A 25,402-nucleotide genomic window follows, 5' to 3' on the forward strand; every position below is an offset into this window, starting at 1 on the left:
ATATTTCTCACTGCTTGTTGAGTTGAAGCTACCACTTTGTTGATGTGTAAAAGTGGAGCCAGGTACCATCTCCTCTCTGTGGGTATCTCCTCCTGAATTTTCAGATCAGCCATTCGTGGGATTTGTGCCAATCAAAACTCACACGCCCAGGCTCTTCAAGTTCAGGCCTGATCCTAAGAGAGTGCAAAGATCCAGCAATTCTCATGGGTTCTAGGAGAAGGTATGCGGCTTGACACTTAGCAAGAGACACAAGGGTTCTATTTGTGCCACTAATTAAGACCTGATCAGACATTTGTGAAATTGACAAGATTTTTTAATCTCAAGGCAATTTGGGTCAACATTTGGGATAGGCAAGTGGGGAAGTGGCTCCTCGTGTGCAAGTTGGAAGGAATGTGGCAACATTCTAAGCAGAAAAAGGTAAATTTTAACAGTGATGATTTGCACTGACTGAAATAGCAGAAGATTCCCAAATACTTGGAAATATGTGTGTGATTTTGACCATGAGCACAGACTACATCTAAGGGCAGAAAGGGTGGTGGTATCATGGACCCTATCTGAGATAATGATTGTTTCTGGTTTACTCCATTTGGGGTATGTGAATGTGGGTGTGCATTTGTGCAGATACAGACTGATGCACTGTTGTTGCTCCAGATGAAACCTTCCAGACTGACAGTAAATCCTGGCACCTCTTCGAGTGACTCCTGAGCTAGGCACAAAAAGTGCACTTCTTGCATTTAATACATTTACACAAAACAGTGGCAAGAGACAACATGCAAAGCACATGACTCAGGAGCTGTACTCTTCTGAGAAACTAATAGCTCTCCCCCCCACACCTTTAGAATGGGTTCCAGTGGAGCTGCTTTCTTTACATGTCAATTGGCATTGGTTAAGCAAAGTTAAACACCGTATTTGCACCGTTGTGTTGTAGGTCACAGTGACTAACGCCTGATTTCAGCTAAAATGTGCCTCCTTACATTGAACATTACTTATGTTTACAATTGGCTTTGAGATGATTGCCTAATTAATAAAACACATTGATATTACTATTATTTGCATGCAAGAATGGCTACTGTCTTGCACAGCCTACAAACTCTGCAAATGATTCTGTTCCTTGAGGACCAACAGGGAGCTCAGAAAGCAAAAACACATTCCTGGCAGGAGATTATAACCTCCACAGCCCAATTGTTGTTGCTTCCCTTGTGGGACCAACACTTACTAAAGCCCTGATTTACTAGTTGTGTCTTGTCCTTTTGCACACACATACACATGCCACTGAATACTTTCCAAGTCTGGGTCAAGACATTTTGCTGCCTGAAGTCAACCTTCCCCTGCTCCATGTGCGGATACCATAGCTGCCAAGTTATCCCTTTTTTTAAGGGATTTTCCCTTATGCTGAATAGGCTTCCTCGCGAGAAAAGGGAAAACTTGGCAGCTATGGCGGATACCAATTGGATTTGCAGAAATGTAAGAAGATATTCGAAAGCACGTCAAAGTGCAAGTAGATAAATAGGTACCGCTCTGGCGGGAAGGTAAACGGCGTTTCCGTGTGCTGCTCTGGTTCACCAGAAGCGGCTTTGTCATGCTGGCCACATGACCTGGAAGCTGTACGGCGGCTCCCGCAGCCAATAGAATGAGATGAGCACCACAACCCCAGAGTCGGTCACGACTGGACCTAATGGTCAGGGGTCCCTTTACCTTTAAGAAAATAGAAGACCCTGCTAGAGCACCTCAATGGCCCATTTAGTCCAGCATCCTGTTCTCACAGTGGCCAACTGGATACCTAGGGGAAGACTGCAAGAAGGACCTGAGTACCACAGCACACTCCCCATCTGTGATTCCCAGTAACTGACATTCAGAGACATACCAGCTTCTAGGCTCCAAGAGTTGACATAGAACACAGCTAGAAGTCATTGATAGCCTTATGAATTAACAGTGGTGATGGAACAGCAGCCTCCACCACATCTGAGGGCAGCAAGCTAGCTTAGAGGGTGCCAGACAGGCCATGTGACACCCACAGCTTTGCCTTTCAACACTTAGTCACCTCCGTCATCACCAGCCACCTGGGGCAACAACTTTGCCTCACAGTAGGGCTGACCCTATTTCTATGCGATGCAATAGGCTCCTGATGTGTGGCACCAGCACCTCTCTTTTGTGATCCCCAGCTCCTATCAGCTGAGATGAAGAAAGATGGGTGGGCAAACGACACCCATTCACATTTGTGGGATAGCTGCCAGATGTGGTTTTCAGTTTGTAGGTTCTCTACCAGGATGTATTTTGTTAGATTCAGGAAGGTGCTTGTGAGTTTTATTGATATTTTTGTAACCTTTCTCCCTAGATGCCAGAAATGGCTACATATTTTGGCATATCTACCCAATTTGCCAGGAAACCATGGGCTGCATTGTTGAAACACATAATTAAGGAAGAACATATTCAGATGTTCACACCACTGGTGTTTATAGCAGGACAGAGAAATCATGGGAGATACTTTCTTCAGATTTCAAAACATTATTCAAGGTCAGTAGTTCCCAAACCCCACCACCACAGACCACATGAAAATTGCTGGGGTTCTTCACAAACCACATATTTACTTCTTTCTGCCTGTCATAGCAATTGTAATGTGCTGTATATGGATTTATATAAGGATTTAGATTTGGTGGACAGAGTACCTGAAGAACTATGGATGGAGGCTCATAACATTATACAGGAGGCAGCAACGAAAACCATCCCAATGAAATGGAAATGCAAGAAAGCAATGTGGCTGTCCAATGAGGCCTTACAAATAGCGGGGGAGAGAAGGCAAGCAAAATGTGAGGGAGATAGTGAAAGATACAGGAAATTGGATGCAGATTTCCAAAAAAATAGCAAGGAGAGACAAGGGGGCCTTCTTAAATGAGCAAGAAAATTGGAGATATGAAAGGAATATTTCATACAAAGATTATCATACAAAGGACAAAAGTGGAAAGGACCTAACAGAAGCAGAAGACATCAAGAAGAGGTGGCAAGAATACACAGAGGAATTATACCAGAAAGATATGGAGGTCTCGTACACCCCAGGTGGTGTGGTTGCTGACCTTGAGCCAGACATCCTGGAGTGTGAAGTCAAATGGACCTTAGAAAGCTCTACTAATAACAAGGCCAGTGGAAGTTATGATATTCCAGCTGAACTATTTAAAATTTTAAAAGACGATGCTGTTAAGGTGCTACACTCAATATGCCACCAAGTTTGGAAAACTCAGCAGTGGCCAGAGGATTGGAGAAGATTAGTCTACATCCCAATCCCAAAGAAGGGCAGTGCCAAAGAATGCTCCAACTACCGCACAATTGCACTCATTTCACGCTAGCAAGGTTATGCTTAAAATTCTACAAGGCAGGCTTAGGCAGTATGTGGACTGAGAACTCCCAGAAGTGCAAGCTGGATTTCGAAGAGGCAGAGGAACCAGAGACCAAATTGCAAACATGCACTGAATTATGGAAAAAGCTAGAGAGTTCCAGAAAAACATCTACTTCTCCTTCATTGACTACGCAAAAGCATTTGACTGTGTCGACCACAGCAAACTATGGCAAGTTCTTAAAGAAATGGGAGTGCCTGATCTGTCTCCTGAGAAATCTCTATGTGGGACAAGAAGCTACAGTTAGAACTGGATATGGAACAACTGATTGGTTCAAGACTGGGAAAGGAATACGACAAGGCTGTATATTGTCTCCCTGCTTATTTAACTTATATGTAGAATTCATCATGCAAAAGGCTGGACTGGATGAATCTCAAACCAGAATTAAGATTGCCGGAAGAAATATCAACAACCTTAGATATGCTGATGACACAACCTTGATGACAGAAAGTGAGGAGGAATTAAAGAACCTTTTAATGAGGGTGAAAGAGGAGAGCGCAAAATATGGTCTGAAGCTCAACATCAAAAAAACCAAGATCATGGCCACTGGTCCCACCACTTCCTGGCAAATAGAGGGGGAAGAAATGGAGGCAGTGAGAGATTTTACTTTCTTGATCAAATCTATCCATCCTGAAGGAAATCTGCCCTGAGCGCTCACTGGAAGGACAGATCCTGAAGCTGAGGCTCCAGTACTTTGGCCACCTCACGAGAAGAGAAGACTCCCTGGAAAAGTCCCTGATGTTGGGAAAGATTGAGGGCACAAGGAGAAGGGGACGACAGAGGACAAGATGGTTTGACAGTGTTCTCGAAGCTACCAACATGACTCTGACCAAACTGCGGGAGGCAGTGCAAGACAGGAGTGCCTGTTGTGCTCTGGTCCATGGGGTCATGAAGAGTCGGACACAACTAAATGACTAAACAACAACAAGTATATGGTATAATGTTAATTATATTTTGATTGCTTATTTCTTATATTGTATTTTACTGTATTACATTTGAATTCCATAGACTCCTATTGAATTCAAATTGTAAGTGTTTTCACAGATGCCCTGCAGGTTATCCAGATGAAGCTCATGGACTATGTACTACAATTTGGGAAATCCTGTTCTATGGTATCTCCAGATCCTCTCCTGTTTTTCCTTTTTATGTTTTCTCATGCTCTCCATCAATTTAGCTTCTGCAAGCATACTGCCTACAAAATCGACCATGGACGGGCCTCCAGTTTGGCTAAACAATCCACCCCTTTCTTTTCTGCAAGTGGTTCCACCGTTAATCTAGCTAGCTTAGTCAGGGAGGTAGAATAGAAGCCTTTGGGGTGATGGATGTTGAACAAGCTCTTGAGGCTTAGTGCTCTCCACTTTGCCACTTGCTGACTCAGGTGGTTGATTCAGCTACGCCAGTGGTGGACAGAGTGAGGAAACGAAAACTGGCAGGTGTGTCTCTGGCTGGAACAATACCATGAGCTTGGCGTGGCTCTTAAAAAGCAGGGTGTGATCACTGGCAAGGTGAAGTCAGAGACAGAGGCCAGGGTGCCACCTTCTGTCAATCTAAGGGAAACATACTGCAGTGGACTTTTCAAGAGTTTTGGTTTGACTAGGGAGGCAATAGCAGGAGAACAGCTGTTAGAATCTGTGCTGATCTTCATTCAGAATGACTAGTGCCAGACAGCACATCTTCTGCCTGACAAATCCGCTTCCTGTAAATTCCCTTGGTGTTTCACTCACAAATCTTCAGTACTGTAATTCCTCTTGCTGCTGTATTAGAACCACATGCTTCTTTGAAACTAAGAGGGTGCCTTCTAGATGTTGTTGGACTGCATGGGCATGGGCAATGGTTAGGGAAGAGCAGCTGGAGGACACCACCTTGACTAGGCCTGCTTCAGAGTATGTTTCGGCAGAGATAAATCTCTATCACTCCACCCCTCAAAACCTCTCACACTAAACTGTCTATAGGGTTACAAAATGAGGGCATTTGCATAGAGTATTGCAGGACTTGTGCTGGCTTGCCAGCAGTACATGTGAAAATGTCACGAGCCTGTCCCAGATAACTAAGGCACACGTCTGATAGTTAACTCTTTACTGGCAAGAGAAACACCCACAACAGCTTCCACGGTGCTCTGGATACACATGCACAAATTCTTCCAGCCTCTAGGCCAGGGGTAGGCAACCTAAGGCCCGGGGGCTGGATGCGGCCCAATCGCCTTCTCAATCTGGCCCACGGATGGTCCGGGAATCAGCATGGTTTTTACATGAGTAGAATGGTGTCCTTTTATTTAAAATGCATCACTGGGTTATTTGTGGGGCATAGGAATTCGTTCATTATTATTTTTCAAAATATAGTCTGGCCCACCACATGGTCTGAGGGACAGTGGACTGGCCCACAGCTGAAAAAGGTTGCTGACCCCTGCTCTAGGCAGCTGTTCACTGGTCTGGGCCCCATGAAGCAGTGGCGGCAACAGGAGACCCCCCACCCCCCTGCTGGTTTATATACCTTCCCCTGGTGGGTTGTAAGCAATCAGGCAAATAAAGTGGGTGTTGCTGCATGATTTGCTTTATTTACAGACACAGTATGCTTAACTTTGGTGACACAGTCATTTTTTCACACAGCAGCGTGTTTGCTACGTGCCGTGACAGTGCTGCACACACAACTACAGTCATTCTACAGAGTGAAGCCATTGGAAGGTGGCTTGGTCTGAATAATCTGGAAGAGTTGGTGCATTCCTTTGGGCCACATGGGTTGGGATGATGGATCAAAGGCTGGCCCATGCAGAAGTGTCCTGCTCTGCCGTCTCTGCAGGCTGGGCACAAACCATCTCTCACTTCCACCGGCCACCAACCACAGGCTTCCCACGGGCAGCCTTTGAGCTGTTGGGGAAGCAGAGAAGCAAATGAAGTATTTCAGGCATCAGTGAGGTCAAAGCAAAAGGCAGAGGTGGGGGAGAAGGGAAGGATCCACTGTTGCAGTCGAACAGCACTGTGTGGGTACTTATTGCACAGGGATATCTGGGGGTCACTCATTCAGTGGCTTCCACACAGATCCCAACTTGGTTCCTTGGCGAGTGTGTCCACATGGCATGTGCAATCCACATGAAGAAAACACAATGTGAGCATAACTCATGCAAAGTTGCTGTGTTTATACACACTAAGCAGTGAGCTGGGAGCCCAAGATATGGAATCCTGAACAAATTTCATCTTGTGCCTTTACAGATATATCTGACTTAAAGCTTGGGTAGAACTCATTCTTTCTCTCTAGGGAACCCTGAGAATTGTATTCTGGGAGCAGGTAAGGGCTTGAGAATTCTTCTACAGCAAGGATGGGGAACCTGTGGCCAGCACAAGACTACATCCTTCAGGACACAGAATGTTTTGGATCTTCCTCCCTCTGGGTGGAAAGAGTGGTCTTGGAGAGGAAATTCTGGCCTCATGTGTCCCCTACTTCTGTTGTGGAAGCGTCTGTGCCATTTGCCTTACTGATATCAAAACCCCAACATCAGTAGAGGCATTCACCTTAAGACAGGCATCCCCAAACTGCGGCTCTCCAGATGTTTTGGCCTACAACTCCCATGATCCCTAGCTAACAGGACCAGTGGTCAGGGATGATGGGAATTGTAGTCCAAAACATCTGGAGGGCCGGATTTTGGGGGTGCCTGACCTTAAGATATGAGCTTGGCATGTGCCTTAAGAGATAAGGTGCAGAGGGCTGTTTCTCACTATATAGAAGGGATAGCCAGTGTGATGCTCTTCAGATGTGATTGGCCTATACACCTCCCATCTTTCCTATTGGCCCTGCTGGTCTATAAATTGGACACTTAATCTTATGTGCACACTGAAAAGAGCAAGGTGTAAAGATAATCTGAGACCCGGATTTCAAAAATATTGAGGGGTATACATACAGGTGTGCTCTCTCTCTCTCTCTCTCTCTCTCTCTCTCTCTCTCTCTCTCTCTCTCTCTCTCATTATATATATATATATATATATATATATATATATATATATATGCATAATTGCTAACATTTAGCATAACATTTAGCATGACAGCACTTTGATATATCTAGCTCCCGGCTACTAAAGCAAGTGTCCCTATCCAGCTGCTTAAAGTAACACATATCCAACTAAACTATCCCTGATAAATAAATCCAGGGCCTAATTTGGAACATAAAGTCATTTGCCTTCATTACATGCACTGCAAGCCACCACAGCACACTATAAAGGACGCAACATGCTACTCACCCTTTCCTGAAGCAGGTTAGGAGGGAATAAAAGAAATATGGTGTAAGAAGCACGTAACATTCTTGACTAACCAGTTTGGTGCACCTAAAAGGTCGCTAGAGAAGGAGGCATTCCTAATGTAGGCTGCCATTTGTTTCTGGACAAGTGGATTAAAAAGATGAATCTTCTGACCATTTTGCCTGCACAGCCACTCTGAAAGATGGCTACGCTACTTGTTCATGTAAAGTGGAAGAAGAATGTTCCATGTTGATCAGCATTGTTGTCAAGAATGCAGCTGATGATTCATTTCCTACTCTGCCATCAGCTACGCACAGGACACCAAGCAAGTTCTTTAGCATCTCTCGGCCTCTGCTCTCCATCTGTGAACCATGGAGTCATGGAGACATGAAGCATGGAGGGAAATGGGTGACTGCACTGAACAATCCAACAGAGGTCCCCAATAATTTGTACAGACAGAGAAGTCAGATTCAGACATGCTGAAAGGAGATGAGCTGATGTAAGGAAAGAGGATGAATGACCCAGCTCTCAATAAGTGGATGGTGGGTAAATGGACAGCTTAGCTACTGCACTATGCCAAACTATTTCCTAAACGGTGTTCATAGACATATCCTTAGAAGGGGAAATGCTGTGAAGGAGTGAATAAAATGATGACCCCCAAAATGGTGAGGAAATCATGGAGTTCAGAGATCAGAACAAACTAAGGAAGCAGGTGTGCAAAAGGCATGCAAGGGAAGAAATAAATTGGAGGGGCCTGGTGAGAAATGTGGCTGAAACAGAAAACCAGAGAAAGAACTTTAGGTGAAAGAAGCAAATGAAGAAGAGCACATCCGCAATACACCATTCATCTAAGGCACAGCTACAATTCTCAGCACCCTTAAGCAACTACAGCTCCCAGGATCCTTTGGGGGAAGTCATGTGCTTTAAATATGTGCTGGATGTGATTTAGATGTATGGTGTGAATCTGCCCTGACAAAACTCCCTGAACACCAATGAGGATCTCTTTCTACAGCCATCCAAGTGTCTGGTGGCCAGTGAAGACCCTGTGCATGTTGGTTCCAAGCCTGAAGTGAGCATAGATTAGCCTCACCAACCTGGTGCCCTCTAGACATTTTGGTCTTTTGCTTTAAATGTATGATGTGGATGTGACTCTGGTCTGAAGGGTGGATTGGAAGGGAAAATGTGGTGAGAATGAAATGACAGAATCAAGCAACAAGGAGGGGTGAAATAAAGGGTGTGAAATGGGAGCATAGCTGCCAAGTTTTCCCTTTTCTCGCGAGGAAGCCTATTCAGCATAAGGGAAAATCCCTTTAAAAAGGGATAACTTGGCAGCTATGAATGGGAGGCAGGAGGCAGTAAAAGCAGTGGCTAGCTGAAATGCGGACGAAAGAAAGAAAATAAGAAAAGGTGGTGATAAAGCAAGGTTGTCGTTTCTTAAATGGAATCTAACAGTATCAATCCTGTGAATAGCCAGAAGTGCTCAATTCAAGATTCTTGAACACAAAGGCATAGCCTATTATTACAGCAGCAGGCTTTCTAGCGCAAAAAAGAAGCCAGGAACTGAAAAGAGAAGGGCTGACAAATACTAATGACAAAGAAAATGAAAGGAGGAACAGCAGGAAGTTAAGAACGGAAGCAAAACACAAACAAAACCCTGAAAGCTCCAAACAAGTATTTTACAGAAGGGAAGGGTGAAAGTGGTGCACCTGTAAAAAAGAAAAAGAAAAAAGTGGGGGGGGGGTTGTGAAAGATCTAATGGGAATGCTGGATACTATGAAACTGGATGGCCTGAGTACTTACACCTTTTGATGATCATTAATGCGGTTCCGTAGAACATTAATCTGCAAGAGAAATAGACAGGAGGTGAAGCTACATGGCAATTCTTCACCATGCGGGGATCAGGAGGGCCACTGTGTGAAGACAGCAAGAAAAGAAGTCTAAGCATGGGCTGGTGAGATCACACGCAGTAGTCAGCAGGGCTGTGTGATGGGTAAAGAATCCCTCTGATTGTTGGAATTTCCATAGGTAAAGACTGGGAGTCAGAAAGGACAGTGGATCTGTTTGTCCATCCTATCTAATGTGATATTTAGAAGTTTTTCTCTGCCATGAAATATTGTTGCCACACTACATGGAAGCGTTTCAAATCCAGGCAGCTGAAATTAAATTTGGCATGGTTGGTGGAAGGAACTCACTGGAACCCAGTCGAAACTCACTATAACCCAGTTCCAGCACCTCCCAGATGGGTGTGATTGCTATTACACGGGTGAGTCCGTGGTGAGTTCTGGCACCTCTTTTTCTAGAAAAATAGCCCTGGGAGGGACTGAGAACAAAGGCTGCTCTCCAGCATCCTTGAAGGCTTCAGGTGAGTTTTTCAGGATTCTTCTTCAAAGTTTTCCCATCATGATCTTGACCAGTTACAGAATCTTCTAGGAATACCCACTTTTCTACTGTTAGTAGGTGCTTGGAAGCAATGCTGTGCCATTTGTAGCAATTCCTGGACTTGGTGCTTCTTTCAAAGCATCTCTAAAGTTTGCTATACGTTGAGCATTACATGTTGTTCTCTGCACAAATGTGCTCTGCTCATGAAGTTCACAAACCAGGATGAAGGCAATAAAAATAATGCCAGAGGGATACCATGTCAAAGAGCAAATCCATGTGGATAACTAGCAATGGAGTTTTTGTTCAGTTAAGGTGCCAAGAAGCTCCAGCTTCTGGTGTGAGGATCCAAAGCAGAGGAGAACGGTTCCTAAGGTGCCTCCAAGTACTTACCCCTATCAGAGGATCTGGCTGGAAAGACAAATGGCTGATCCCAGAAATCTTTGCAAGCTAAGCAGGGCAAACATGCAAGACAATGAAATACCATCTTGAGAAGATGCTGACATGGACCGAACTTCACTGGGCCACACTTAGCGCCATACGTTTTACCATTCATCACAGCATTGCCATGAGCAAAGTGGGGTGGGGACAGGCCATACTTACTACTTGCTTAACTCATCGCAGCGTGCAGTGAGTATGGAAATCTGGTTAGGGTTAGAGAAGGGAGATTATTATAGATGTGAAAGCCCCTCAAAGAAATGGCAGCTGCTGGAGGGGGGGGGTAGTAAAAAGAGGGGGAAATCAGAAATACTCCAGAACAAGTCTGGGGCATTTTGGTAAAAGAAAGCAGCTAAATGGCAATTGCCAGGAAAAGCATCACTGCCACTAATAAGACACCCACTCCCCAAGAGAAAAATAATGTCATTGCTGCCACCTCCCCCTGCCATTCAGGAAGCCCCCACCACAATTTCCCTTTTCAATATGTCCCCCGATTTCATTCCCCTATCTTACCTTCAGAATTTCAAGTCAAAAGTTTGGAAATTTGCATTTTAGGCTTGACCCTAGCTTAAATGTGATGTTAGTGAAAGAGACAGGTAGTATGAGCTGTGTGTATTTAAGGCAGTTCTAGTGCAGATTAATTAAGCGGCTGCAACAATATTTAACCAGACTCAATAAGCTACTAGGCAGGTGAGTGATCACAAGGCACTTACAAATGTGGTCTTCAGGGTAGAAATATTTGTTGGTCAAACTGAAATGGGCCAGATTGGCTTTGACACAGTCTATTCCAAATTATGGTGTGGTTTGTGGTGTCCTTCAATGTCTGGCGAGACTAGGCAGGACCTTCACAGACCTAGACTGATGCTACATCCATTTGAAGCAGAAAAGTGCCAGACTCCACTCATTTAATGAGCCATTTGGCTCTGATTTCTGAAGTCGGTTCCAAAGGGGGATGAAGTTCAGTGAGACAAGTATGATCAAATGACATACCTGTGGTTTTTCTAAGCAAAAAGGAAAAGAGGAGGCAAAGCATGACAAGTATCAACTAAAACGGCGTTGAATGTTTGCCCATTTCAATTTAAAAGGTGAAAGTAACACTTTCAAAGAAGGGAAAACATTTCCTGAAAAGCTCCCATGATGAAAATGTTCATATTCCCCTTCCACTTCAGTCTGCTGCTGCTTCAGTGCCATTTTCTCCTTATAATCACTGAGTCATCTTGCTGATTACAGAAATGTGGGAAATCCCAGCCAATCAGGAATTGTGTGCTGAATGGGATGATAACGTGATGGAATGTTAACATGACGTCCCACAGAGCAAAGGAAGATAATTGACCATGAGGACAATACTTGTTGCATCAGTGGCAGGGGTGATGCTAGCCAATTGGGATTGAATAGTGAAAAGGATGATAATGTGACAATATGTAGCCAATCAAATTTAGCCACGAAGTGAGAGCAAATGAAGCAGCTGTCAGAAAGCATTGCTCTCCCTCTCAATGAAGGGGTATTTTTGGTCCTCTTTTGATACAATGTCTCAAAAATTACTTGAGCAATCATTTTTTTGATGCTGCTGAAATTTCTTGCAAAAAGGTAAGAAATTTCTGTAAAAGGTGAGATATTTCCACAGACGTGCAGACTCACCTCATATTTCTGCCTCTTGAACTTTTCCTGCAAGTCAAATTTCTCAGCTTCCAGGTCATGGATATTCTGCCACAGTTCCTTTGCCTTTTCCCTGTTGTGAGAATATGCAGCATCAATCAATGTGGTTGCCAGTGCTTATATATCACATAGGAACACGCAATGTGAGCATGCTCTTCCAGAGCAGGAAAGTGAGCTGAACATAAGAATGAGAATCTTAGGTATGCAACATTGTGCATGTGAATATGCACAGGCATAAAAATTGTGTGCATATTCTTTATTATGTGGGAGTTGTATGTGGTTCGTGAGTGTGAACATATGGTTTATGGATGATGTGTGTGTGTGTGTGTGTGTGTGTGTGAGAGAGAGAGAGAGAGAGAGAGAGAGAGAGAGAGAGAGAGAGAGATAATGTGAATATAAATGTCTGTATGTTTTAGCCTGTGAATATGAGTATACAGTACATAACATTTATAACTTCAGCCAGAATGTTTCCTAAATTATTGAAAGTCCCAGTTATCAACCTTTCAACCCATTTATGTCTTTATCTTTAACTTGTGCTTAAATTTATATCACACATTTTAGTATATTCCTACTTTACAAGTACTTATGCTGATGCTTTTGCCACAGTGTGAAACAACCTGGGCATAAGTGAAGCAGCGACCCTCTTCAGACATTACCACATCGAGGGAGCACATGAGTAGAGAGAGATTGCAGGAATACACCTTTAGCCCCACTCCCCACACAACTCCTCTGGCTCTTCGTGTGCTTACAATGGACATCTGCTATGGGTAATCTTATGTACCAGTGAAGGCTCTCTCTGCCCATGTTCCCTCTTTAGGTGGAAATGCCTGAATAGGGCTAATGTGCATCACCGAACCACATAAGCAGATTTTTTCTATTGATTATTGCAGCATGAGGATTAATTAGGGCATTTTTGACTGGGGATGCACATATTGTGGTTCTGATTGAAATCATGCCCAACCTGTAAGGGGTTTTTTTTTTTTTTAATCCCTGGATGTGGCTGCAAGTCACACAGCTGATGTAACATGTAGTTAAGCCCTTGATCTACTTGAGGTTTCATACTGCATCACCTCCAATATGTTTCCATGTGCCTATTGCACCCTCTAGTGTTCTGGCTCCCTCCTTTTCCTTTGACTCTCTCTGCTTAAACTCAAATGCAGGTAGCATTTGGAAATAGTGCATGATTGGATGAGCAAGCATTAGTACAATTTAACAGCCCCATATGGCTTCCTGACTTGTAACCATGTGGGATATAATACCTTCTGCTACCATTTAATGCATGTTGTGGGCAGTTAACACTTCCAAGGAGTGATGGACTAAGAAGCAAGGGAAGCATTGCCACATGTACCCTAACTGTGCCCTATAGTGCCATAGTAATAGCCAAGCCAGCATCGCATTGTGTTCGCATAACCCCAAATATGGAGAACAGCATCGCACACAATGCATGCTGTAACTGTAGGATTGTGGCAAATCTTACAATGCTTCAGGAGCTGTCTTATGTCGAGGTCACTGTGCCTCCATTTAGCCTGGAAAAGCTTGTTCTGATCCCAATAATTATCAGTCCCCCTCAGTGAATGTTATTTTCATTTAAAAACAAAAGTCTGTATGTTAAATGCAAAGAACGCATTTAAAGTCATGTCTAGTTGGGCCCTCTGAGAGACCACAAATCACAACTATGGGGAAAGTGGCAGATAGAAGACTGTTTTCATCTAATTTCTTCATCATGAGGGAAGTAGGTCCCTCCTGACCCCATAGCTTCTGGCTGCTGCCCACAGAACCAGCTTCTCTTCTTACTTCAGTTTGTCTTCATTCAAGTGATCGATGGTCAAAGGTTTTCGACGCTCGCTGAGGATCTTTTTCTTCTTCTCCCGCTCCGTCTGTTTTTTCCCACTCTTCTTCTCTGTCTAAAACACACACCAAACAAACAGTTCTTGAGTGGCATCAGAGTTCATCAGCCCAGTTCATCAGACAGGTACATGGACTATGAATGCGGAGGATATAAGCACACATAGATTAAAACGAAGACTAAAAAGCTCATATTGTCCCTTTACCAGTCTCTATTTTAGCTATTTTGGGCATACAACATGTAAGAAGAGTTTGGATTTGATATCCCGCTTTATCACTACCCGAAGGAGTCTCAAAGCGGCTAACAATCTCCTTTTCCCCTCCTCCCCCACAACAAACACTCTGTGAGGTGAGTGGGGCTGAGAGACTTCAGAGAAGTGTGACTAGCCCAAGGTCACCCAGCAGCTGCATGTGGAGGAGCGGAGACGCGAACCCGGTTCCCCAGATTACGAGTCTGCCGCTCTTAACCACTACACCACACTGGCTCTCAGTGAGTAGACACCCAGACAGGAAATTCTGTCCCCAGATGTGGGTTTCAGTTTCTGGAAGAACACTCAGGCTGGATAGGTACCTTCTGTATGTAGCCTCCAAAATGGAGCATGTTGGAGAAAGCCTTCTTCTTCCTGGCATCCTCTTCAGCCCTCTTCCTATTTTCTTCTTCCTCTTTCCGGGCTCTCTCTTCCTGCCACAGGCAGAATGACAGAGAGGTTTCAGAATGGCAGATACAGTAGTTAAAGAGAATCTGTCTACAGCAGGAGTGACTACCCAGTGGGCCTACAAATGCCACCACCATCCCAGCCAGAGATTATAGGAGTTTGAGTCAAACAACAGCATCTGGAGGTCCAAAAGCTCCACATCCCTGATCTACAGGGACATCAAATGGAAACTTGTTTAGGAGACTGGATGGACACAAATCATACAGGATGGCTTCTGTTCCCCAATCCCTGTTAGTAAGCAAGCTCATTAGCCAATTCCAGATCAGTTCCTCCTTGTTTTTCCGCACTTGGAGAAAGGGAACACTTAGAAAAATAAGTAACAGTTGGTGGTGCTTTCGTTATAAACTGAGCAGTTCTAGTCTGGTTTTGGTCTGTTATGCATAAAGCCTATGTAATAATAATAATGATAATAATAATTTATTATTTATACCCCGCCCATCTGGCCGGGTTCCCCCAGCCACTCTGGGCAGCTTCCAACAAAACATTAAAATACAGAAATCCATCAAACATTAAAAGCTTCCCTAAACACCCTATGTCAGTGATTCCCTGCATTTCCAAGGCTTCGGGTTCACTGGTTGACCAGGGATGATGGGCTCATATTACTGCTTGAGTATAACTCTTACATGAGCAGCCAAGTGGAAAATTTGCCCCATGCATAAATGGGGGTTTGCCAGAACAACAAAAACAAAAACAAACTCATAAAGGCATTGAAGTCAGCGTCGCTTGTGCAGGTTCTCTGCTGTTTGCTTGTGTTCCTTTGGTGGTGAGAGATGTTGGGGTTGGCTTAGGGCATGGTATATATTAAGTAAAATAGAAACACCATCACCCCACCCCCACCCCATCTACCTCTTTCCCCCTTTTCTTCCCAATGTCTCAACAAATGAAACTGATTTGTAAAAATGTTACGAGAGACATTGCACATATTTTTGTAAATCAAGAAAATCTTTAATAAAAATAATAATAATCACAAAACAAATAAAGGCATTGAAGTGACTTTTTGCTGTGGACTTCATGTCTTGGGTATACTCACAGCGAAGCGGGCCTGACGTTCCTTCTCTCGCTCACTGCGGATCCGTTGCTGTTCAGCTCGTTCTGCTCGCCGCTGCTCCTATAGGAGGAAATCAGCCCAGCACCTGTTCAGGGAGGAGGCCTGGTATACTCTGATGAATGCCCCCCTCCTTCACTCAGCATGGCCTGAGGCAGTCACAGTTGAGGCTGAAACTATAACACTATTGAAAATGCTGGACACCTGACATTTTGCCACCTGAGCATCCAAATGATACCTCCCATGGTAAAAATATAATATTATGGCTACCTATGGCACCCATGTTAACTCATACTTCTAGATCAGCCTCTAAAACTGGGACTTTAAAACAGTCCAGAATATAGTTTTGGGGTCTAGAGACAATAATTATCCTGCCATTTCATTAATTACTACTGTGAATGTGCATTTTTTAAGCATTCCCAGAATATTTGTGGGATTTCTGTCTTTGCATCACTATCAGGTGGATTTAGGATCTGGATGAAAGATGAACGCTCTTAAGTCCTCTCTTCTTTTTGGAAGAGACATACTATTCTGTCCTTGAGGAATATCAGCTCTTCCTCCTCTTTCTTCCGGTTCTCAAAATGGGCCTCAATCAGTGTTTGCAGCTCATTCAGATCCTTCTCCATTCTCTTGCGGTGAATGTCCTGCAAAGCAGAAAAGACAATATGAGGGTTTGGTATGTTGCACACACATGCACACACACACACACACACACAGAGAGAGAGAGAGAGAGAGAGAGAGAGAGAGAGAGAGAGAGAGAGAGAGAGAGAGAGAGAGAGAGAGAGAGACAGCTTGATGAGATGATGATGGCTAATACTCACATCAAAGTCCACTCTCTCCCCATCAGGGATCTTTGGAGGCACCAAATTTGGCATAAAGAGCCTGAAAATGGAGGGGAAGGGGGAATAAAGAGGTAAGCCAATAGTACAGCAACACCTGATTTATCTCTTTATCAGGGTTGGCTGACATTATTGATCTCCTACACGAATCCATACTTAATCCCATTGATTTCAAAGAGGTCTGTCTCTGGGTTCCAAGTAAATCTGGCCAAGACAATATAGACAAAAACAGAATCATATAATTGTAGAGTTGGAAGGGACCACAGGGATCATCTAGTCCAACCCCCTGCAATGCAGGAATCTTCTGCCCAATGTGGGGCTCAGACCCATGGCCCAGAGATTAAGAATCTCACGCTCTATCGACTGAACTATCACAGTACCCTGCTAGCACCCATGCCTTACAAATCATAGATATATGCCTAGAAACCAGTGACAAATAGATTAGTTCATAGATGGCATAAATCGAAGATATAATCATTTTAAAAACAACAACAACCTGACCCTACAACACTGAATGCAAGGTAAAGGGGGGGGACCCTAAGCATCTTATATCCATATAAGTGTCCAGTAGTCTAATAACTAGATAGCCCCATCAAATCAGAAAAGACCCTCTACAGGATGATAATAATAATAATAATAATAATAATAATAATAATAATAATAATAATAATTTATTTATACCCCGCCCATCTGGCCAGGTTCCCCCAGCCACTCTGGGCGGCTTCCAACAAAATATTAAAATACAGAAATCCATCAAACATTAAAAGCTTCCCTAAACAGGGCTGCCTTGAGATGCCTTCTAAAGGTCTGGTAATTGTTGTTCTCTTTGACCTCTGGTGGGAGGGCATTCCACAGGGTGGGTGCCACTACCAAGAAGGCCCTCTGCCTGGTTCCCCTGTAACTTGGCTTCTCGTAGCGAGGGAACCGCCAGAAGGCCCTCGGTGCTGGACCTCAGTGTCCGGGCAGAATGATGGGGGTGGAGACGCTCCTTCAGGTATACTGGACCTAGGCCGAATGGTGAAACTTCAATTCCTAACAATGAAAATCTGGGAGGAAGCAGCTAACCTTATACTAACCTGTCTTAGAACTCACTCTGCACATTTTATTTAAACTAGATGTCAAACTGAACGTAGTTCCAAGCTGAGAGAACAATTTATAGCTTCTTGAAGGGCGCCATATGGAATGCCAAACCGGTTGCTGAGCTTTTTACAATGGCCGCAGCTGTCACAGTAGTCTTAAGTTTCCTTGACTTGACTTACATGAGCCACTGAACAGCTGTAATAATTTCATTATTATGGGCAAGCTGGGGTGGGAATGTTGTTCACATCACTTTGCCTTTGCATTTAGCAGTGTCTCTGCATTTGTGGGCAACTTTTTTTTAAAAAAAAAAATCTAGATAATTTTGTACCACCCAAAGAGACCATGTATTTGCTTTTTTGAAATTTCAGTGTTGCTGTTGTTTAAAAAGATTTTATTAACAGTACAATCCTGTGCATGTTTATTTGGAAGTACAGTTTACCATGCTCGGCAGGACTCACTTCCAGGTAAATGTGCATAGGATTGTAGCCTTGCACCATGTCACAAATCTGCCATTAATTGCAATTTTAGGAAGCCAATCATATAATATGTCAACGTTGACATCTCTCTATTTTTCCTCAGTCATGCTTGTACTGACCATCTCCTTTCCCCCTTCCATACAACTGCTCCTACCTCAACTACTGCCTGCTAACCATGACATCAAAATCCACTTTACTTATACTTACTTGGGCCTAGGCTTTGATTCTCCTGCAAGAAACCAAATGAACATTTTAAAGAGTTGCCAAACACAAATATTTACCTGCTCCCTTTGTAGATAAATTGAAGAGACAGGCCTACTGACTCCCTTAAGGCTTATGTGGGTTGTTTCTGCTCCCTAACCCTCCCACCGCTCATCTCTCATCTTCCCCTGTACTTTTTCATGTGAGATACTTCATTGAATAAAGGCTTGGATAGATTATTTTTTGGTTTGTCTGTGTGTGTTTCAGAGTTAAAGGCACATTCCTAACTCTTGAGCTGCAGGGAAATGCAGATCTCTCCATTCTAGTTCCTGCCTCAGTTTCTCAGGCTGATTGACATGGATTTTGTGCGCTTGTCCAACAAACCTGCTTCCAGAAAAATTAAAAAATGGTCTTATTTAAGTAAAGAAAATGATGGGGAAATGTTCTCAAAATTGTAACAGTTGCTTGATGGGACATTGTATGACTTCTGTCCCATTTTAACATATACACTTGTGAATTGGTTTTTTATATATCAGCATTAAGATCTGTATAGTTACCTTTTATCACAATATATGCATTTCCTTCTGGTAACTTCTTAGAGCTGAGAGCACTACTGCAAATTTGGGAGAGATGCAAAATCCAAAGGACAACTGCTTCCCTATCTGCACATTTATCCAGGAAGTGCAGATCAGTTCATTTTACTTTGAATTTTATAGAAAATGAACTCCTCAAACATCCCAGTACTGTACATATACTGGGCCACAGTGCACGCTTTTCATTTACCTTCTGGTTCTTTAGCTTGCTCTTCTTGTTCTATTTTAAAAGGGGAGCAAAGAATTTTGATTAGAGATGTACCACGCCACTGCAGTTGTGTCTAGAATCCCCACACTCCCTGATGCATTTATTTCCTCTAAGCTGTGATTACAGCATTCCCAGCAGGCTTCATAGTTCATTCACCCATTGCTGGGAGAGTTGACATTGCTGGCATTCTGGTATTTGGTGATCAGAGACAGGGGCGTCCCCTCTTTTGCATTTTTCACAACACCAGAAGCCACAGGACAGATGATGATATGATGTCAGTGTTATGAACACCAGAACAGTTAGACTCACCAAAGAAGGTGGCTTTAATCAGTAAAATTCTGGGAATAGGTGGGGGGGTACTAATTTTGGAAAACTTTCCCCAATACCGTACATTATTTCCCCTGAAAATGTTACAGGTTTCCCTCCCTTTAGAGTCAGAACTACTATCAGTAAAGAGTGCCAGATGCTTTGTTTCCCTTTATTTTTTTTTGTTTATGGGATGTAATGATTGTTGATGTCACCAAAGCATGGGGGGGCGTTCCCTAAAGCCGTGATGTTCCTCCACACAGTTGTGGGTTTTTTAGGGGGAGCGTATCTGGGGGGGGGGGCGTTCTCTGCAAGTTCAAGGCTGCCCATTTGACAAACACAGATTACTGTGTCTTCCTGTGCCATCATCAGCCTTCCTTTACTGCCCATGCTGGTAAAGTATTAAGAAGGAGAATGCAGAGAAACAGCCAGACTCATAGATGGATGGAACATTGTTATAGAATATTTGTTACTCAAGAAACATACACCATGTACAAGGGACCAGCCACTAGGCATGCAGCGGATTCGTCAATTTGCATTCTCTCAATTTTTCATTTTCCCATTCAGTTCTCCACATTTCTGCAGCAATTTGCAGATTTCTTTAAAAATTGCCAGCACATTTTGCCTAATAAGCACATGTTTGTACATTTTTGCAAGCAGTTTTCCCCAATGTAATGAATCAAATTCAACTAGTGCAAAGAGGCTTTCACCCCACTCTTCCAAAGCTGCTCTGGGGAGTCAGAACTTCCCAGTGTACAGCTTGTGGTGACAGACAGATCTCCTTAGTGCTATGTTGAGTACATTTTTTTTTTGTATGTTCACTTCATGAATATATTCATTTTTATGCACTCTTTCTTCTAATATATGCATTTCTTGTAAGCACTGTTTGGTTGGAGAAACACAGTGAAAAATTCGGTTCAGTGTGAATTTTGAAGGCTTGTGGTGTTTTGGTTCTCATAGCATTCCAGACAGTGGGGATTGTGTAAGTTCACCTTTATTTGCGAACTGAATTAATGTTATTTCCCCATTCTTACTATAATTTTTCTATTTTTGCTTTTTTACACTCCCCCCCCCATGACAAGTGTGCTCTGAGATCACAGCTTCACCAAAACAATGCTCAATTTTTATTCAGTGACGGGTTCGACCTGAAAAGGACCCACGATCACAATGCTTGTATTGGCCAGAGATGTTTCACCAGAACATCATACCTTCTGCCCTAGGTTCATCTCCATCTTCCTTGACTTCTTCAGCTTCTTCTTGTTCTTGTTCCTCTTGTTCTAAGGAAGAAAACAGCAGGATGACCTCAACAGATCTGAGAATTTTCATTGTTGGCCTACACAAAATTCTGCTTGAGGTAATGAATCCCAGCCATTGGGATGTTGGTCAGAGAAGAAGGGTTGGGAAAGAAAGGTAGCATATTTCTAGAACATAGCTAAATGACAAGTGATAACTCAGGACTGCCATCTTAAATTGAACACATTGTGGTTCAATTTAATGATGTTCAGTGGTGTTTCTGGTGTGGGAAGAAGGCTTCGAGATGAGCTTCATCGGTCCTCAACATGATACACACCTCAGATGTAGAGGCAGGTTATTATTCAAGGTGGACACTCCTGGCCCATCACAATAATGTTAAATGCAGAGCAACAAAGAAGAAATGGCAACCAAAATGGTCAGAGGTTTAGAGCACCTTCCCCTACGGAGAAAAGCTGAGCATTTGGGGCTTTTTAGTTTATAAAACAGATAACTAAAGAGGTGAGATGTGGTAGAAGCTTATGAGGTGATACATGGTGTGAAGAAAGTGGATCGATGGAAGGGTTTATTCCATCTTACCAGAACTCAGGGTCACCTTGTAAAACTGGAGAAATGAAACATGTCTTCACACACCCACTACACAATTTACTTATGGATTTTGATCCCACAGGATATGATGGAATCTCATTTAGATTTTTGTGACCAGGGTTAGAAGACAGTGGCTCTCAGAAACGTCTCACTTTAAATATCAGATATGGAAATAAATGGTGCAAAGGAGTCAGTCAGAAATTGTCCTGCCACCCACAGAGGCTACCTTCTGGTACCCAAATCTAAATGATGCTATTATATAAGCACTAGGCATTTTTTTTATTTTATTAAACCAACACATTGAGGAGGGGAGTAGGAATGAGCCCACCTGCCACATGCCGTAGGCTACATAATATCAATACTACAAACATATATAGATTTTAGACTGCTTTATAATCCTGGCTTCCCCCAAAGAATCCTGGAAACTGTATTTTGGGGAGATGCTGATAATTCTCTGGGAGAGATCTCTAGCCCCTCCTTCCAAAACTACAATTTCCAGGGCTCTTTCAGAGGAGGGAATTAAATAGCTCTCCAAACTGGTATGGCCTTTGACTGATGCACACAGTACATAAATGCATATGGTTTCCAAGCACGATAGGTCAGTAAGTATTCTGCCTGTGTATCATTAGCAAGCAGCAGCAAAGTGAAATCAAAAGAAATGTTCTACTACCGTCTTCCACCTCTATCCATTCTTCCTCTTCTTAACCAGGGCAAGCAGGGGTGGTGAAAGGGAATAAGTAGAAAAGGTTAGCGAGGGATCACAGAAAGCTGTGGCTTCAAGCTAGAGCATCTATAGACAAAACGGCTCTCTTGCATTCTGATCTTTGCTTTGCCAAGCACTTGTGAAGTCAAGCGTTTGCCAAGTTCAATAGAATATTAAGGCCTGGAACATTCAGAACACCCACATATCCATGCACACACAGGGGCAGTAATTATGCCCTCATACAAAAGCAAAGAAGAGGAGGTGTGCTTGTAAAAAAAACGAACGCAAAGACACATCGATCAGCTTCTAGTGATACTATGCAAGCAGCAGAAAACTCATTCCAGACTGAGTTGCCCATTTATCAGTGTCAGTCCTGTTGGCACTGAAATATTCTGCCCAAGTTCCTAAAATAGTAGATTAAGTTAAAAAGGTAAAGGTAAAGGACCCCTGACAGTTAAGTCCAGACGCAAACGACTCTGGGGTTGCGGCACTCATCTCGCTTTCAGGCCAAGGGAGCCGGCGTTTGTCCACAGACAGTTTTTCTGGGTCATGTGGCCAGCATGACTAAGCTGCTTCTGGTGAAACCAGAGCAGCGCATGGAAACGCCATTTACCTTCCCACTGGAGCAGTACCTATTTATCTATTTCCACTTTGATGTGCCAACTGCTAGGTTGGCAGGAGCTGGGACCGAGCAATGGGAGCTCACCCCGTAACGGGGATTCAAACCACCGACCTTCCAATCGGCAAGCCCTAGGCTCAGTGGTTTAGCCTGCACCAAATGTGTGCCCTCCTGATCTGTTGGACTAAAATTCCCATCAGCCCCAGCCAAAGGGTGAAAGTTGTAGTTCAAAACACCAAGTGGGCACCAAGTTTATGAAGGCTGGATTAGATGTTCATAACACTCAATATAAGGCAAATACTCAGCCATATTCAACCTACACTTTTCTGCGCTTTTTGGTATATCTGAGAAATCCACGAGGCTATTTGGGCAAATCTGCACTTTTACTTGTCCACATATTATTTGCTTTTTAAAATTATTAAAATTTTATTATAACAATAATTATTTATTATAATTGCCAGATTGAAATAATAGGGGGAAAGACTAAGAAATCAAAACTTGCTGAAACAGAACAGTTTTGTAGTTCAATAGATTTTATTAGTGGTTCAATAGATATTTTATTAAAGTTTGAAAGAAAATACAAAGATCAGTATCTTTTTATGGAAGATAAAATTCTAATCTAAATAAAAACAAAAAACAAAAAGGAAGAAAATAAAATAATATAAAATAAAAGGAATTTATCATCTGTCAGCTATAAATAGAAAATTCTTTAAAGCATTCTCTCCAAGATAACACCCAACAATTCTACTTTCTATGTGTCAAAATTTTCTTCAATCCTCAAACCCAAATATCATATGTTCATTTTCTTTTTCACACAAAAACTCTATAAGGAGTTTCCAATTGAAACAGAACAGTTTTTATGATAGAACACTGCCAAAGAAACAGAACCTCGTGTGACCAGGAGGTCCCCATAATGGGAGCCACTTCTAAGCCACTACAGAAAACAAGCTCTGCCCCATATCACCACCAGGCCCATTTCAGATGATGGTGACATGAACAAAAGTGCCTTCTCAGACAACGTAGCTACACGTCAATAGTACACTAGCTACACTGAGACACCTAATAGTTTTTCATATATTACTCTTATAGTAACAATGGAAGCCTACCTTCTTCGACGCATTCTTCTGCATCAAGTCGGAAGAGAGGAAAAGAGAGAGCGTTATTAGAGCAGCAATGGTGGATTTGGAGAACATGTTTAATCTGACAGTTTTCATTCCCTTACCTTCCTGTTCCCTGTAAAACAGAAGGGAAACAGCTAGATTAGAATAATAGCTGGTTTGTTGTAATAATAATAATAATAATAATAATAATAATAATAATAATAATAAGTGATTTTAGAACAACATGATCCATGGTCTCCGACACATATTCTTCTTGGAAAGATGCACTACAATCAAGTTTCAACTTACAATTTATGCCAACCTGTTACAGCAGAAACAGCGGAGAAGAGTCATGTCGCACAAAATTTCATGCCGGAATAAACTTTAAGATGCTGCAACAAGACACTTCTGTTTGTTCCACAATCAGGGTTTTGGTTTTTTGTTTGCTGAGTGGATTCTGCCCATATGGTGGCAGGAGTTCACATATATTTCCAGATAAGCAGATACCTGGGGCCATCTCACACCCCACCTCATGCAATTAAAAGCTTGTTGTATTAAGGGACAGTTGGCTACATTGAAGTGAAGTGACATGCAGATCTAGGGCCAGCTTATTTTTCGGGAAGAGGACTGGAAGTAGCAAGTTGCCTATACGACATGCTTAGGCATGACTTCATGTTGTGCATCAGCTGGAGATGCAGCTCAAGTAACTGGAACAGGTGCTGATAAATATGGAGGGCTGTTTCCAGAGCAGGAATGTGGCAGGCTCTGAAAGAGCATTTTTCAGTGCTCTCTCTTGGGTTGGTCCTTGCAGTTGGAAAACAAGAAGCTGATGAGTGAGCTATAGGAGCGTAGAAAACTTAGAAAGTCTGTGGGAGTGGGAGTAACAGAGGATCCAAAAAGATAGGAAGAATTTCCAAAATTACAGACATAACCAAGTCACAAGCCATCTATACCTCCCAGGCATTTATAGCTGTATGGCTTTTACTGGTTCGTAACTAAGTACTGTATCTACATTTCTTCCGGTATCCAAAATCTTTAAATCCCAATAGCCTGTCATTCTATGCTTGGGGTTTCCCACCTGAAGGTTCCCAGAATCCTCAGAGACCCAGATTCTCTTTTAGATTCAGAAGAAGCCTAGTGAGACCGTCACCTCTAGGGTTTGGAATCCCTTCTCAACACTTCTTTTTCTGATGAAATGTATATACCACTTGCTTGCAACAAAACCTCTAAGTGCTTTATGAGAAATATTAAAATTATCAAGAGGGCTGGCACTAGACATTTGTGGTGCCTGAAGTGAATTAGAAATTGGCACTTCCACAGCTCTACTTTGTTAAGTGTGTGTTTTTATATCCAGTATACCTGAAGGAACGTCTCTACCCCCATTATTTTACCCAGACACTGAGGTCCAGCTCCGAGGGCCTTCTGACGGTTCCCTCACTGTGAGAAGTGAGGTTACAGGGCCTTCTCAGTGGTGGCCTCTGCCCTGTGGAACGCCCTCCCATCAGATGTCAAGGAAATAAACAACTATCTGACTTTTAGAAGACATCCGAAGACAGCCCTGTTTAGGGAAGTTTTTAATGTTTGGTGTATTTTTAGCATTCTATTGGGAGCCGCCCAGAGTGGCTGAGGAAACCCAGCCAGATGGGTAGGATATAAATATATTATTATTATTATTATTATTATTATTATTATTCCCATGCTGATCTTCACTCACCCCCCAAAAAATATTCTGATGCTGATCTTCACT

At 42.9% G+C, this 25,402-nt stretch overlaps 1 protein-coding gene across 4 annotated transcripts; it reads right to left on the minus strand.

Annotated features, from left to right (window-relative positions):
- Positions 1 to 5,921: 5,921 nt before the first annotated feature.
- Positions 5,922 to 23,691, minus strand: TNNT2 (troponin T2, cardiac type). 4 transcript variants are annotated; one of them, XM_088674446.1, is made up of 12 exons: positions 23,662 to 23,691; positions 20,603 to 20,671; positions 19,071 to 19,100; positions 18,294 to 18,315; positions 16,513 to 16,573; positions 16,219 to 16,335; positions 15,677 to 15,754; positions 14,502 to 14,612; positions 13,880 to 13,989; positions 12,068 to 12,158; positions 10,595 to 10,635; positions 5,922 to 6,253 (listed from the first exon to the last, which is right to left on the minus strand). In XM_088674446.1, the coding sequence occupies exons 5-12, from the start codon at positions 16,564 to 16,566 to the stop codon at positions 6,205 to 6,207; spliced, it is 651 nt and encodes a 216-aa protein (XP_088530572.1). In that variant the 5' UTR covers positions 16,567 to 16,573; positions 18,294 to 18,315; positions 19,071 to 19,100; positions 20,603 to 20,671; positions 23,662 to 23,691; the 3' UTR covers positions 5,922 to 6,204. The 4 variants fall into 4 exon arrangements, with proteins under 4 accessions (XP_088530572.1, XP_088530571.1, XP_088530570.1 ...); XM_088674445.1 differs by lacking the exon at positions 10,595 to 10,635 and adding an exon at positions 9,416 to 9,456 and having other exon boundaries at positions 23,662 to 23,688; XM_088674444.1 differs by lacking the exons at positions 10,595 to 10,635; positions 23,662 to 23,691 and adding an exon at positions 21,904 to 21,928.
- Positions 23,692 to 25,402: the final 1,711 nt, after the last annotated feature.

The sequence above is a fragment of the Zootoca vivipara genome, chromosome 7 (genome assembly GCF_965207765.1).
Source record: "Zootoca vivipara chromosome 7, rZooViv2.hap1.1, whole genome shotgun sequence".
NCBI lineage: Eukaryota > Metazoa > Chordata > Lepidosauria > Squamata > Lacertidae > Zootoca > Zootoca vivipara.

Bases quoted from the DNA above. Each gene is read 5' to 3' on its own strand.
- TNNT2 (XM_088674444.1), bottom strand. From the start codon at position 16,566: ATGCCAAATTTGGTGCCTCCAAAGATCCCTGATGGGGAGAGAGTGGAC. The intron at 15,755-16,218 runs GTATGTCTCTTC...TTCCTCCTATAG, and splicing joins TATTCCTCAAGGACAGAATA to GAGCAGCGGCGAGCAGAACG. The intron at 6,254-12,067 runs GTGAGTCTGCAC...CTTCCCCAACAG, and splicing joins TCAAGAGGCAGAAATATGAG to CTCAAAGGCTGCCCGTGGGA.